Source organism: Botryllus schlosseri, chromosome 7 (assembly GCF_051294905.1).
Source record: "Botryllus schlosseri isolate E-star chromosome 7, Bs_hap1, whole genome shotgun sequence".
Lineage (NCBI taxonomy): Eukaryota > Metazoa > Chordata > Ascidiacea > Stolidobranchia > Styelidae > Botryllus > Botryllus schlosseri.
In genome coordinates, this window is record NC_137242.1 from 4,480,282 (window position 1) to 4,496,592 (window position 16,311).

At 39.8% G+C, this 16,311-nt stretch overlaps 1 protein-coding gene and 1 long non-coding RNA gene across 3 annotated transcripts in view; both read right to left on the reverse strand.

Moving 5' to 3' along the window:
- Positions 1-16,311, reverse strand: part of LOC145443756 (uncharacterized) — a 232,157-nt gene that overhangs the window by 163,270 nt on the left and 52,576 nt on the right. The gene's annotated exons all lie outside the window — the stretch shown is intronic.
- On the reverse strand, positions 4,065-5,096 carry LOC145443574 (uncharacterized). 2 transcript variants are annotated; one of them, XM_080321520.1, is made up of 3 exons: positions 4,941-5,096; positions 4,703-4,834; positions 4,065-4,634 (listed from the first exon to the last, which is right to left on the reverse strand). In XM_080321520.1, exons 2-3 carry the CDS (start codon positions 4,791-4,793, stop codon positions 4,087-4,089), a joined length of 639 nt encoding a protein of 212 aa, XP_080177646.1. In that variant the 5' UTR covers positions 4,794-4,834; positions 4,941-5,096; the 3' UTR covers positions 4,065-4,086. The 2 variants fall into 2 exon arrangements, with proteins under 2 accessions (XP_080177646.1, XP_080177648.1); XM_080321522.1 differs by having other exon boundaries at positions 4,699-4,834.

Genomic DNA, 16,311 nt, shown 5'->3' on the forward strand with positions numbered 1-16,311 from the left:
TGGTAACGACTTTCAGCGGCTTGGTTTCATGTCGGGAATTATTATTTGAGGGTTCAAGAATGATTTCAATCAATACTAGAAATGAACAACAATACAAAACACGTTTAGCAAATAACAGTGTAGCAAGTACTTTTTTGATATTACGAGTGTTGGATACTAGACACTTCTAGTTGAATTGGATGCATCTAACAAACATATCACAATTTACTTTTACAATAATCAAAGTCTTAGAGTGTATAACCTCGCGATATTTTACATTTAGCACGCACAATGGGGAGTTACTGAAATGATTAAGAATTGATCGCTAGCTTCGAACGGTACTCGATACTCAAAGTGATATTTTCACACTCTGTAAAGTGCATATGTTTCAATTCTCTGTCACAAATTCCGACAATAAATCGTTGGATTCAATAGTAACGATATTGTGATATACTGATTCTACACATATTCGTTTCAATTACCCGTTGGGAATCGGGATAATAAAGCATTTTGTATCGGATGTTCAATGTATGAATACTGGAATTATTACATCTTTAGTGCTGTTTATCGCAAACGATAGATTTTAATAATTGTACTGATTGCTGAATGTAATAATACCGATATTGTCGTTTCATCTTTAGTCTTGGTTACTGGAAATATTTTCTGATATCCGCGATACGCAGAGTGATTTTTACCAAGGTGGAGTAATTTTCCTATCAAGAACATTTCAGACACACATAGTTTTACAGCTTAATATGTCAATAACATTGGTACTGAAAAGTTTGTTGCTGTCATAACATTTACCACAACGCCGGGTCTAATTAACGCAAATAATTTAATAATAAAGTAATGATCAACTATTACAAAATCTCATATGTCAAATCAATGTGTCAATCCTTATGTTCACAGCATGATAACTTTGAATATAACACCATCGTTCGATTGTAAGAAATGAATTCTCAACTACGTTGGTCGGACTTTCAAATCTCGTATACTCAAACATATTATGTTAATCTCAAGTCGCCGACACTGAGAAGTAATATCGTCATATGAATACAACCAGGATGAATTAATTCAAGTTTGCGAGTTGTAGTGATATAATCAAGTAAGTAAAACTATATTTTTAACACCGGTTAATGTTATGAATAATTCTTTTGAGTATGGTAAGATGTTAAAATGTCTCTTTGGCAAACGGAAAGCAAGATCGCGAATAGAGTTGTCAGTTTCAAGGGTTGTTTCAAAGTATAATCTCGAAATGTGACTGGATCAAAGTTGGTAGTTATGCTTGTCAATCCTATTTCAATTCACACTATGTCAAAGTCAAAATATTTCATTCTGGATTATCTCAGTTTACCTGTAGTACATCTGACGAATGGATTTAAAGTTGACAAATTACCAAAATGATTGAATATTATCGGGTTAGAGATAGTTGGTATTGATTCTATAATTGTTAAAACATCGGCGTGGAATGTGTGAATGATCGGGAAACGGAGTTGAAAGTTGGTCAAGTCAAGTAATATTCAGTTTCAAAAGGATTATACTCTTAAAAAGATTCGAGTTATACCAACAATTGACAATCTGTGGGTATTCAAGTCGTTACCGTTGTGGTTCTGTTATTCCTTACCCTTGTGAGCGATCGTGGGATTTTACAATTATTTCACACCTATTTGAGTATGCGGTAACCTCACAAAGGATTAGGGTTAGGACGGAAATAAGTGGTAATTTGTTGCTATTCAAGTTACCGACACTGGCGGTTCTGTTAGTCGTTACTTATTAAATCTTACCAGCGAAATCAAGTTCTGCGACAAACTGATTACTAAAATTTCACCGCGTGAGCGAGCCAACACGAGTTTCCAATACGACATGCGAGAGATACCTATACTTGAAAGTACGACGTGCGAGCGCACCCATAAGAACACATGGCGAATCACCACCACAGCCTATACCTGTAACGTTATCATGTCGTCGCGTCCATAAGAATAACGATATATCATTGTCGTCCAAAATATTACTTATGCGTAATTCCTACCTTTGTAACACCAAACCACGAGAGATGACTATTCTGATGTGTTATCTTGTGAGTGGTCGTAGGATTTTTACAAATATTTCACACCTTTTTAGAGTGTTAGTATGCGAACGCGGTTATTGTCGATATTCGAATCGCCGTCTACGCCGGCTCTGCAGTAAACTAATTACCAAAATATTACCTTGGAAGTGATTCCTAGATTTAGCAAACTATTTCGCACTGACTGACCTAGTGTAATAATCGATAGTAGCGGCTGGACGAGAAATAATTCAGCGCGCAGGTCATTCGGAATATAGGTCGCACGCACTGCTTAATCCTCTTGCAAGCCACGTTTCCGTCTGTGCGGTTATTGTTGGTGACTATTCAACACCACGCGAGAGATGCCTGAAAGTACGAATCATCGCCGCGTCCATAAGAATAACGATATATCATTGTCGTACTCGCCGTAATTTGGAATATACACATTACCTAAGGACCAATCACATGACTATTTACTTGATACATATTCAACACCGGTCGAGAGATGCATATACCCGAAAGTATGAATTACCACCGCGACACAGGTTGAGCGATTCATATACCGAAAAGGGTTACCGGTCGAGAGATGGCTATACTAGCACCGGTTGAGCGATGCATATACCGAAAAGGGTTACCGGTTCAACACGAGTTTCGAGGCACCGGTTGAGCGATCCCTATACCAAAAAGGGTTACCGGTCGAGAGATGCCTATACCAACCCAGGCACCGGTCGAGCGGAAGGGGGGTCAAAAGGGTCACCGGTTCAACACGAGTTTTCGCGGCACCTCACCGCCGCACCCATAAGAACCAATGGCAGATCACGACCGATCATACTAACTACTAACGTGTCACTGTTCAGCCTCCGATTATGATGGGGATGACAGGAAAAAAGGTGAACATTCTTGGCTACACCTCACAGCCCAATTGCCCGAGTGATGACCTTCTGTTGAGTTATCACCGTCGCAAATGCTACCATATGTGGGCGAATCAGCGTATCACCATAACTGACGGCGATGGCCCCAGTTTGAATCATGTCAGTAGGAAATCCCGAAGCATCGGGGATTTATCTGTGATGGTGGCTGTATGCTCAAGCTCACCGCGTATTTACAATAAAGAGACCCGATCCAGAACCAATCCAAGAAAGATGATGAAAAGATCGAGGATAATATGATATACCAGATTGAGAGACCGCAACCATTAGTTTCAACATCCTTGTGTCTGTTCATTGCATCGTATTGTACATTGAGCGGGTAACAATATGAAAACAACCGATTATGCCATACTCAGAATTTTTATTCCTTCAATATTGTTATACGTCGACATGTTTTCTACATTTGCTCGCGGCACCTATGGCACTTTGGTGTGCCGCGGGACACCGGTTAAGAACCACTGCATTAGAGCCTGGGTGGTTCTTAACCATTTGTTTACCACGCGGACCGGTCAAACTTCAAAAATCAAAATTTACCCTAAATTTAATTACGACAAATGGAACCAACTGTAATATTGTGAATGTAATGTAATGCTATTATCAGATTAAATTACAAGCGGTTCTATAGAAGGTTCTGCAAAATGACTCTCGTGAAGTCCTGTTAAAAACCTCTAACTTGGTTGTGATTTCTCTATATCCTTTGAAAGAAATGACATTGCTGTTTGCTCTAGCCCAAGAGTTTCAAACATACGGCACGCCAGACGATTTCATCCGGCCTACGAAGCAATTCTAAGTAAATGAGAAGACTTGTGTTGGCCAGGCCTGGATATGAAGAACGCTGCTACAGCCCCATTGATCAATGTAACATATACAAAGGAAGATTACATTCATGGATTTGTGGCACGATAATTATTGAATTTCACCACTAATCAAAATGAAGTATTAAAAATAGACAATAATAGTGTATATACTTTTACATCAGGCAGAAATGCACAATAACTCGAACTGAGATAACTGATTCAAGTACAGAAAAATCGAAAATTTTATTTAATATTGTGCTATTTCATAGCGAGCGATCTTGATTCGATCAATAATTTAGTTAGATACGCATACCATTTACAAAGTGGTAATATACTCTCAGCAGTCGCTGGTATCGACTCCTGTGTTGAAGCCGAATTGACTGAATATGCTTGAAAACGAAGAAAAGAAGCCGAAAGAAGAGCCCGAATTATCACAGGGTTTCTTCGTCGTTGGTTTGGTAGTCTTGGCAGAACGATGCTTCCACGGTTTGACTGTGACTTTTTCAGTAGTCGTCTTCGTTTTCCGTGTCCATTTCGTAATTTTTTGTGTTGTTGCTTTGGTTGTTTTCGGAGACCATTTCCACACGCGCTTCGTTGTTTTCTGTGATGTAGCTTTGGTGGTTTTCGGTGACCATTTCCACGCGCGTTTCGTTGTTGTACTCGGGGCCTCGGAAGTTATTTTCTGTACTGCTGTCGATGTTCTTCTCCAAGCTAGCTTTGGTGACAATGTGGATTCAGATGCAGTAGTCAGCACTGTCGTTGTGTCTGCGACACCAGCAGTCGAAGGAACATACCCTTCCAATAATTCTGTCTTAGTGGCATCGCTTTTCTTCACCGACTTTTTACGCATGAATCGCTTGGGAATCACGGGCGTGGAATATCCCGCTGAAAATGAATTATGAAATAAAAAATGGAAAAGTATGGATTATCGGAAGTGCCTATATAGTACCTACCCCCTCTCATTACACACGCGCATTCGCGGAGGCAACAGTGTTGGTATTTAGGAAGCTTGCAGTCTTTCGGCGAAACCAATTCCTTTGTCATAAAATCGTAGCATGGTTGAACTTGATCTTCAAATCCCGTTTCTACGAGGAATATGAGTCATCGATGATAACAATGCGAATATTAACAACAAGTACTGATAATTCAGTCAACGTTATTGGATGTATCATTTATTATCAAGACACTTACTTGGAGCACATTGTAGCGCTTTGAACTTTTTTCCTAACTGCCATGGGGTTTAACAATTGGTCACCTCTAACAGTGCAGCAGCAACAGCAATAGCAATTATTATTTTCATCATGTCTATCGGTGATCTAAAATATAACAATTCAGAGTTTTAAAGGTTTTTCGTACTCAAAAATAATGTGCACCCTCATTGTGTTTTGAAATTATTCTGACCGTCACTTAATATTGCTTATGGCGCTGATATGAAATAATATTGAAATGCATCAATTTAGGCCGTATCTACAGTACGTGGACATTAATTACAGGAACTGGGATATAACCAAAAGGGATAGGTAAACGCCACATGGTACTTTCGAAAGAACTGTGAACGTTTTAGGTCCGCCCTATATATCTCCGGCTTTGACCAGGAGAGCATGAAACACTGGTAACATTTTTTGCAAGTGGGCCCTTATATACAATATTTTCAATGATTTAATTACTTTTTTCTCTCGTCTCTGATTGTCATCGCACGGTAACCTCACGTGTACGCGATGCGTCATTCAAAAGTGCCGCGATTCCAAGGCTGCCAGAATAGCTCACCTACGTCAAAATTGCGCGGCGATACTGCACGCAAGTCGATTATACCTCAGGCTGCAGATTTCTAGTCAACAAACATCTCAAAGCGATTTTATAACACGGTATTCCAACACACTGATTGTACCGCGATAATTTACCCTTCTTAACCAGTTATACGTCACGCGCACGAGAATCTGGTAGGAAAGCTGGTATTACTATATAGCAAGCGCGAAAGTGTCGAATAGCAGCACTAGTTTCGGTTCTAGCTGGATGGAAGCTCGTAATCTCAACATGTTCACCTCGAGCCTACACACGTAGCATTAGACAAGCCCTGGGTCATATATACATCCAGTAAGAACAGTATTGCGACTCGTGAAAAAAGGACATCTTATATATATATAACATGGATAAATACTAATAGATACCGGACATTCTATCGCAAGAGAAAACGAAGTTGCTTTCGACTTGTAAAAGAGACCGCACCAATCGTGTGTATGACCTACTTCTACACCAGTGTTTCCTAAATTTTCTTTATCTAGCATCCACTGGACAAAAACGAATAAAGTGTCAGCGTCCCCTTTCCCGCCTAAATAATTAAACATAAGTCACACTGCATGTATTGCCGCTAATGAGATGAATGATGCTGGTGTATTGTCATCATCCGTGTGGTAATATGGTATAAATGGTTTCAGTTTTCGTAAAAACAATCTGAAATCTCCGCGTCCCGCTATGTCAAGCTGGTTCATGTTGTGAGTCAGATACTTTGTCACATCAGTGAAATCACGCACTACCAAATATGAACTGGGATCTCTACGAACTACTAGCTGGAAAAAGCAATGAGAAAAAATCCAACCCGACCTCTCGTAGGATAATACCCTTTGAATTGCTTCTGTGTCCAGAACGACTGATAAAAAATCTTGAAGTTTGGTTTGAGCTCAATTTTGACAGAATGGATTGATTACTCAGTCACGAATTTCTGATTGTAAATTATCCCGAACTCGAATTGTGTATTTATTCGTTCAAGAACGACCGACATCAAGCTCATGCAAGTTCAGGATTGGTTACAATTTCCCTTCGGCTGTAATTCAATGGCCTACATTTCATACCGTACCATATTTTGTAAAGATATCGCATCGGTAGAAATGTCATATGGTCAGGTAAAATTCCGGTACGAAGCTTTATAAGTCTGTTGACTTTTATAACATTCCACAATAAAAATGATATTATAAAGATAAACGAAAAATAGTTGAAACACTCCGAATTCGAACAAGCGTATATGTTAAATTCCGCACGGCCATAACCTAATCTACAGTATTTACTTATTACTTATACATGCCGTCATGAGGGATCGTAAGCATATCACGTCCACAGAAAGCATATCGAAATATACGAATATACACCATTAGGTGAATTCGATACTTACTATTTAAAATGTTACAGAACATTGCTGCCATTATACCTTCAGTAGACAGGACATATATATGAGTGAATACCTATTATAAGGTAGAGATGTTTGTATGACACGTATAGTACGTTTGCTATGTTCATGTGTATGTTCACATACCATAGATAATATAACATAAATATAAGGAATAAAACAAATATGCATAATATATGACCCCGATGAAATTTGTAGTTGACTCATGAAACTGGGAACGACAACTCGCCAAATCTCAGGTATACGTATAGGTTATAGTCGACTGGGTAATAATAATAATCATCAAGAAACAAAGCCCGTGTTACCAGAGTCTGGTAACCAGACAACACGTCTCGCAACAAAATAAGTCCCAGAAGGAGAAAGTAAAGGGGCAATATGACTCATATGCCATCAATAAAGTATGCGAATGCCATAAGACTTTCCGCTCACTAATTCAGGTCTGCTAGTTCTGCAATTACAGCATCGACTGACACCAATTGAGGAGTGTTACATTTAATCGATAGCATTATTGGGGTATATGTAAAATCCCTACTTAATTATCTAACAATATATTTGTTTTGGAAAATAATTGAATAATTATGTCAAATTATGCGTCGAGGCGACTGGCTTTGGCTAATGACTAGGGAGTGAACAGACTTCCATTATGTCATCAAATATGTTTGTAACATTTTATTTTCACAAAATAACCTGATGGGATAGCACCGGATGACATGAATTGATGTTTATCTGATCGGCGGTATTGAGAAACATCTGGAGGAAGATGCTAAATTCCTACCTTATTAACGATATTCCATTAAGCTGGAAAATAAGTTGGTAACAATTTCATTTTCCCCGGAGAAATTAATGGGAGTTACTATACTGACTACACTCGTTGTAATTCCCATATGTAGGTATGTATCTGCACAACTCCTGTTATATTGATAAAATTGTATTTGTATCATTGGCCTGTTATAAGATGTCATTTTCGCTTCGAATCTCAATTCTCGTCCTACTGGATGTATATTGGAATTGGACCGGCGCCCAAGCAATGTAATGTGTTCGCTCGAATTGAACATGTCGAGGTTATGACCTTCCATCCTGCTAGAACCGCATCTATTTAACATTTTCGCGCTTGTTACGAATTAGAACATTCTTTGCAGATACCCGTGCGCATGACGTACAGATATACCTATTAGTCAAGAGGTGTAAATTATCGCGGTATAAGATCAGCGTGTTGGAATAGCGCGTTACAAGATGGTTTTGAGTTGTTTGTTGTTTAGAAGTCTGCAGCCTGTACTACAATCGACTTGTGTTCAGTATCGCGCCGCAGTTTTGACGTAGATGAGCTATTCTGGCAGTCTTGGAATCGTGACACCTTTTTTGAATGACGAAACACATTACGCACAGATTCCGTGCGATAACAATCAGCAGCGAGAGAATCAAGTAATTGAATCATTGAAAAAATTGTATATAAGGGCCCACTTGTAAAAGATGTTACCAGTGTTTCACACACTCCTTGTCAAAATGAACAAGGAAATGGACACAGAAAACTAAGGCGATTACCCCTACGCAGAAAGCCACAGTAAAACCAGCGTGGAAGCGGCGTTCTCCCAAATCCGCCAAATCAATGACCAAGAAGCCCTGTGATAATTCGGGCTCTTGTTTCGGTTTCATTTCTTCGTTTTCAAGCATATTCAATCAATTCGGCTTCAACGCAGGAGTCGATACCAGTGACTGTTGAAAGTACATTACCACTGCGGGCACTCGTTTGGGTATCTTGCTAAAATATTTATCGAAACAATATCGTGTTTTCTCGCTATGAAATAGCATATAAATTACAATTTCCTATTTTACTATTTTGATCAGTAGTCGCATTTCTATTTTCCACAGCATTTCCGCGATATGAAAAAGTATACAATTGTCTATTTGCATTAACCCTTTTTAGTACATTTCAATTACCTTTTCATCAATCTTCTGGCGAAATATATCAAACATTTAGAACGTAATCTCGCTCTGCATACATACACTACAAGACAATGGATTGTAGTAGCATTCTTCATATTCGAAATTTCAAAATTAGCTTCGGCGGACAAACTTTTGAAAAAAATATCATCCAACGATACACAACTTAGTGGTTCACCAACAATATATCTTCACCCGAAGAAAATCATTTTTAACAAATCGAGGATATCGTTGTATGGATAAGTATATGGTTCACAAATTTTCACTGGTCAGCGTTTAATGAGCAATAGAGGGATATTATGGTCAGGGGCGCAACAGTACCATTTCACCTCCACCCCACAAAAAATCCGTATGGCCCCCGCCTATAAAGCCGTCTTACAATTAAATTCCGGAATCGTTATTAACTTCAGGTCAACTCCCTCGTGACGCACTTAGGATGGAAGAGATGGTCAGTAACGAGGTACCTTTATTCTCCCGGGAATACCTTGGTCGGTATTCCCCTGCCTGCAATGCTTACTCAATCTCCTTATGTTTTTTGCATATACTTCCACATATACTCTACAGCAGCGGTTCTCAACAGGGGGTCCGCGGACCCCTAGGGGTCCGCGAAGCAATATCAGGGGGTCCGCGAGACCTCTAAATTTTATAAATGGTTGATAACCTAATTTTTATTTTATTCTTTAATTTGAGAAAGCATGAGGCAGTTTCGCACCACAACTGCTAAAACCTCATGACTCATATCATCATAATAATCGTCTGACATGGACTATGGTAGTGTGGAAACTCATTTTCATTGCCAATTTTCCTATAACCTGCTGATACAGACATATTGCTGTTTAGAGACGTTTTGTTGGAGTTTGTGGAAAAAAAAAAATATGGAGATAGTAACGTCAATTAGGGTGGCTTCGTAATTAGGGTTAGTTCGGATATCAATAATTTTCACTATCCGGATAACGGATATATCCGGATATTTTGGAATTTATCTAACCGGTTAACCGGATAATAACTGCTAAATGAGACAATCGATTTCATTAGGTCTGCATTTAAAACGGATCGCAAAATCGTTACACAGTGTTATTGTAGAGTACCTATACCTACGGCAACGCGCGCAGTATGAGCGAATACGAGAAAAACCACGTAAATTTAATGTTCACTGCTTCTGCAATGCCCTCTTTATAAAGCACAGATGCATCAATTGTGGGATCCTGTAGCCGGGACCGGAATTTTGTAACAAAGAGTCCACGTTCATTGAATGCTTTTTCAGCTTCCACATAAGTGGGCTGAATAGAAAGCAGCGCTTCGTAGAGAGTCAAAAGGTTGGCAGATCGTACGCCGGAAACTTCAACGGCTTTACATCCTTTTGACCATCCTTATCTTTAGGTTTGGAGTACTAGAAGGACGACTAGCTGATACTGGAATTGATGCCGACATGATACCTCGCTCTAATTCACGTGATCAGGCACGCAGCCAGCCGAAAATGTAGGGGGATTGAAATAAAATCAGGGGGTTTCGATTAGTTTTTCGAATTAATCATCAGCGGAAATCAATTACGCTTGCACGCACGCACATTTTTGCGAACATTCGATGTCATTCAGTTTCGCGGTGTCATTCTCAGAATCACTGATTAGAATACACTTAACGGCATATCGTCAACAAGCCATCGAGAGATAGGAGCCAATGCATGCTGGGTCCGAGATGGTTAGGCCAGCGATTATATCGTTCGTAGGCCTATTGCCGATGCGATTGTGTAGGTCAACGATAATATCGTGAGCACCAAGCCAATGAAGATGCGATTGTGCAGGCCAGCGATGGATTAGTGTGTACTGTACACTGCACATGGCCTATTGCAGATGCGATTCTTCAATCCAGTGGAACTATCGGCTTGTTGAAGACGCGATAAATCAGGCCAGAGACGATAGCCGAGCGCGCGGCAATCAATGATCTAATTTAACGATCTTTTCAGCAGGAGATCGCGTCACATTACATTGTGCAATGTGTACAGTACAGACGCATCTCGCTAATTGGCAACACGCTTCACGTTAGTCGGCCGCGCCAACACTGAATACGACTTATTGAAGCTTACTAAAACGAGTAAAATGCATTAGCAACGATTCTTTTTTATCCGGTTAACCGGCAGAAAAATATCCGGATATCAGATAGTGAAAATATCTGCGGGTAACCGGTTAACCGTTATCCGGATAATCCAACCCTATTCGTAATGTCTGCGAATCCTTCTCGATTTGAAGTTGTCAGTCTCATCAAATTAGTGAACAGTCGTTTGAAATAAAAATTTCCGAAGTATTTCCATAATTTGTCGCAATGCAGGGAACAGCTTCTTGGAGGTACAGAACTTTAATATACAATTGAATAGTATATTCATATTGAAATGAACCCAAATATTTTCGGCTGACACTCGTCATAAATCGGACAATGATATACCTGCTCTTAAAGCTCGATCGGCTGTCAGATTTGGCGCATTCTTATTGCGGATGCCCTATCGACAATGCTGATTTTTTTTGATGAACAAGGAGTGTTTCGTTGCTATCAAAGCATTACCCTCCAACCCTGAAATTCATATCACCAGTTATATTGGTATGCAGCCTTGACTTGTTAATGTCCATTGTTCATGATCGAAAATATTTGCTCGTAAATATATAAGTAAACCCGAACAGAACAAGTCGTTTCATGACAGTCTTTCTCTGGTTGGAAAACTTCGATCAATTCTTTGGAGCAAACAATTTGTCTATACTTTTAGATTAGGATCTCACTTTGGCGGTAGAAACTCTCTGCGGGCTGAATCCGGCCCGCGGTCAGTATGTTGCCCGTCCCTGCGCTAGATGCTGGACGTGATATGTTCATAAAATATGTGTTTCTTCATTTTGGTGCCATAAATGTTGCGATCACACCAAAAGTATCGTCGGAGGCGTTATGGGTTAAAATTGCATTAGCCTCCATCTATCTTTGCGGAAATGGTTTTTGGCACTCCTCGTTCATATCAAAACGAAGACGCAGATTTTCAAGACACGACCACGTACGTCAAGAAATGCAGCAGCAAAATTAGCTTTGAAATAATAATAGTCCACCTATTTCTACATAAATAGTACGATTTTATCTTCAAGAAAAATCATTATTTTGCTGTTAATCACAAGTCTACAGTTCATATTTGCACAAGCAGATGAAGGTTGCACCATAATAGGGCTAAAATTGAACTAAAACTTGAGGGGGTCCGCGAGGGTCCGTGACGGTCAAAAGGGGTCCGCGAAGCCAAAAAGGTTGAGAACCACTGCTCTACAGTCTACAGTTTATCAAACCCACCTACAGTAGGTTTGCATCGTGTGTTTTGTTTATCATCGAATAATCGCAATGCAACTCCACAGATAGGGCCGTTACAGGACTTAGAATTTTCTCCTGTAAATGCAGGCTGGTCTACCTCAAAAATGCTTCCAGCAAAACTGAGTATATAATGCAACCCGACAGGGGCGGATATCTTCCCAGCACGTCGATCAAGACAGCTAGTTTTCCAAATTATATTTTGTCTCCATCTAATGTGAACTGAGCTTCAGTCTAGCAGGGATTAAGATTGCATTTATTATAATTCAAAAGTAGCTCTATACTTCCGAAAACTAGTAGTACGCGCCCGGTGGTCAATTACTACTCCGCATTTATGCTCCTGAATCTTCCAGTTCTCAGAATTTGCCAGGTTTTACTGTATGTCGGTTGAGGGCGACAAGCTATATGAATGGTGGATATAGCATGCCCATCTTTGAGATATGATTAATTACATATTCATTGTTTTAGTCTTTATTAAGTAACACCGAGGAATCATTAGATGAGTAATCTAGTATCAATGATTATATTGAACTTCTCTGACAGAACATGATGTAATTATAAATTATCTCTAAGGTAGCTTCAACCTTAAAAGTCTTGACGTATCACATTTGTGAAAATAGAGCGCGTGATGAATTTTTATGATCAATAACATTCGATTATGGTTTCATGAACATAAATTTTCAACAATGCTGCAGATCTAGACGTCATATCGAAAATACGGTGGATATAGTGACGTTTTTGAGACTACTGGATATGCGGTTGCAGTTTACCTCAACGTTTGCGCGATGAATGATTGCTATCGACGCTGAACGTGAATTACGTTACCTTTCAAGCGAACCTCCTGATTTTAATGACGCATTGCACATTTGCGAAAAGTCCAATTCGCTATACCTATGCCGATCAGTGGTAATTAATGAACCTTAATTATCTCTCAAGCAATGCCATCGATATGTTAAAAATTATTTCCACGGAATGAATTTAGTGTTACTACACGCCTGTGTTGTGTATCGATAAACATTATTATTTAGGAAGCTGACCCACCTCATTTAATTTTTTATTTACTATTCATTAGAGCAGTGGTCGGGAACCTATGGCTCGCGAGCCACATATGGCTCTTTTGGGTATAAGATGTGGCTCTTTTACAAATTTTTAATTTTGGACTCAATTTATCAATATTAGAACTAGATAGTTAATTTTCATAACGGCCAGCATCATTATTCTCGTGGCAACATATACCTGCTTTTGAGAGGTGAAGACAGTGGCGTATCGCGGGTTAGAGGCTCAGACATGCCTTTTTAAAATTATCAAATTCAAGTTGTTGCCGCGTTAGCGACAAATAGCACTCTCGAATTCAATGTACCTAACAACGTATACGCTTCGAAATGTTGATTGACACGATACGTTGATTGATCAAAGAGAAAGCAGACATGGTGACGCCTAATGACAATGCCGTTTCAAATACACACTGTGTTCGTGAACTACGGAGAGGAATTAGCAGCCTTGGAAGTGACGTTCACAACAACAAATTCAAATTACAACGCGTGGCTCAACCTTAAGTTACGCATATGATGCCAGCGGCCTCTGCTGTGCGATGGTTAATTACATCGACGATGCGGTATAGTGGGCTTCGTTTAGTAATGTAGCAATTCGTATAGTAAATAATATATATGTCAATCGAAGGGCGCCACCTGCGCGGCTGTGTTCGCCCCTAGATGATCAAGAATAAGAATATCCTACGCATTTTTTTGTCCAGGGAAGGCTAGTTTTTTTAGCACTATTGAGATGCCTAAAAGAAGTAGAGAAGAGTATCGTACATTTCAGCAAGAATGGACAGAAGAATTTGCATTTGTTGGAAAAACAGATTGTGCAGTATGTCTTATATGCAATGATAAGATTTCGTCAATGAAACGGTCGAATATAAAACGGCATTTTGAATCGCGCCATGCATCGTTTGCATCCAAATATCCAATGGGAAACAAGAGGAAGAAAGCGTGCCAAGAACTGTTACGCGGAGTGGAAGCACGTAAGCACCAACTACGTGTATGGGTGCAACAAGGTGACTGCAACTCGGCTAGCTTGGCTGGATCTTTAGCAATAGTGAAGAATGGAAAGCCATTCACAGATGGAGAGTATGTTAAAAGATTTATGCTTGATGTGGCTAATGAGTTATTTGAAGACTTTAGAAATAAAGATCAAATAATCAAGAGAATAAAAGAGATGCCTCTTTCCGCCAGAACTGTTCATGACCGTACCATCATGATGGCAAATCAGGTGGAGGAAATTCAGTTGAAAGATATTGATACAGCGACATACTATTCCCTCGCATTGGACGAGTCGACGGACGTAAGTCATTTATGTCAGTTCAGCGTGATTGCAAGATACGTTACAGGTAACATAGTACGCGAGGAAAGTCTTGCTGTCTTACCAATGAAAGGAAAAGCAAGAGGGGAGGATTTACTCAGGTCTTTCCTAGATTTCGCAAGAGAGAAAAAATTGCGATTGGATAATCTTATTTCTGTATGTACTGATGGTGCTCCATCTATGTTGGGCAAACACAAAGGATTTGTAGCGCTTCTTCGCCAACATGAAAGTCGACGCATCCTAAGCTACCATTGTATTCTGCACCAAGAAGCAATTTGTGCGCAAACGTGTGGCAAACAATTTGGTGAAGTGATGAGTGTTGTGTTTTCGGTGGTCAACTTCATCGTTTCCCGAGCTTCAAATCATCGTCAATTTAAAGCGTTGCTGGATGAAGTTGGCAATAATTATCCCGGACTGGTTTTGCACAGTAATGTGCGTTGGTTATCAAGAGGAAGGGTGCTCAGCCGTTTTGCAGCTTGCTTGGAAGAAATAAGGACTTTTCTCGAAATGAACAACGTTAAGCATCCTGAGCTAACTAATAATGACTGGCTCCGGAAATTTTACTATCTCGTGGACATGACAGGACACTTAAACCAGCTAAATATCAAAATGCAAGGCACTGGTAATACAATATTATCTCTTCAACAAGCAGTGTTTGCATTCGAAAGAAAGCTTGAGCTATTCATAGCGGATATTGGAACGGGTCGTCTGTTACATTTTGAAACGTTGAAAGCATTTAGAGATGCTTTCATTACAAGTAACCCTACCCAACAATTTAATATCCAGCAACTGGTTGCTTTCACAGATAATCTTCTGCAGTCGTTCAAAGAACGCTTCGAAGAATTTCGTGAGCGCTCTTCTCTTTTTAAATTTATCACTCATCCGCATGAGTGTGTTGTGGACGAAGTGGACTTGAGTTATATCCCTGGTGTCTCCGTCAGAGATTTTGAATTAGAAGTTGTAGATTTGAAAGCTTCTGAGATTTGGGTGAACAAATTCAAGTCACTGAATGAAGATTTGGAAAAAATTGCTCGGCGGCAAGCAGAGCTTGCTAGCAAACACAAATGGACGGAAATGAAAACACTTCAACCCGTAGATCAGTTGATCGTGAAAGCCTGGAATGAGCTTCCTGTCACATATCACACCCTGCAGAGAGTATGTACTGCTGTAGTGACCATGTTCGGCTCCACCTACGCATGTGAGCAGTCTTTCTCGTATTTAAAAAACATCAAGACGAGCCTACGATCTCGTTTAACCGACGAAAGTCTCAACGCTTGTATGAAGCTTAACCTCACCAATTATCAACCAGACTACAAAGCCATCAATGACACCATGACACCACAACTATATGTAAACCCGTATCCACGTTCTACTATTAAGACACTAAAACAGTGATTCTCAAACTTTTTTAGGCATGCCCCCTTTATGACAGTGAAATATTTAGCGCCCCCCTTATCATGATATCACGAAATAGTAAAAAGATCAACCAGAATGCTAGCAATCCCAACAGATAGTTTGATGGCATGGAAGGTGATGACTGTTGATGGGGGAATTCTAGAATATCAAATCACAGAGTAACAACTATGAGCTGGTGGTGAATCGCGAGGAGCGCGAAAATTTTTTCCATTCAACGTCGGTGTCGCGCCCCTTTCAGATGTTTTTTTTCCCCGGTTCAAGAATCACTGTACTGAAATGTATTTGGGATAGTACAAAGCTTATTGTCTTGGTCGCTGCCTTCCGAGCAGTGTG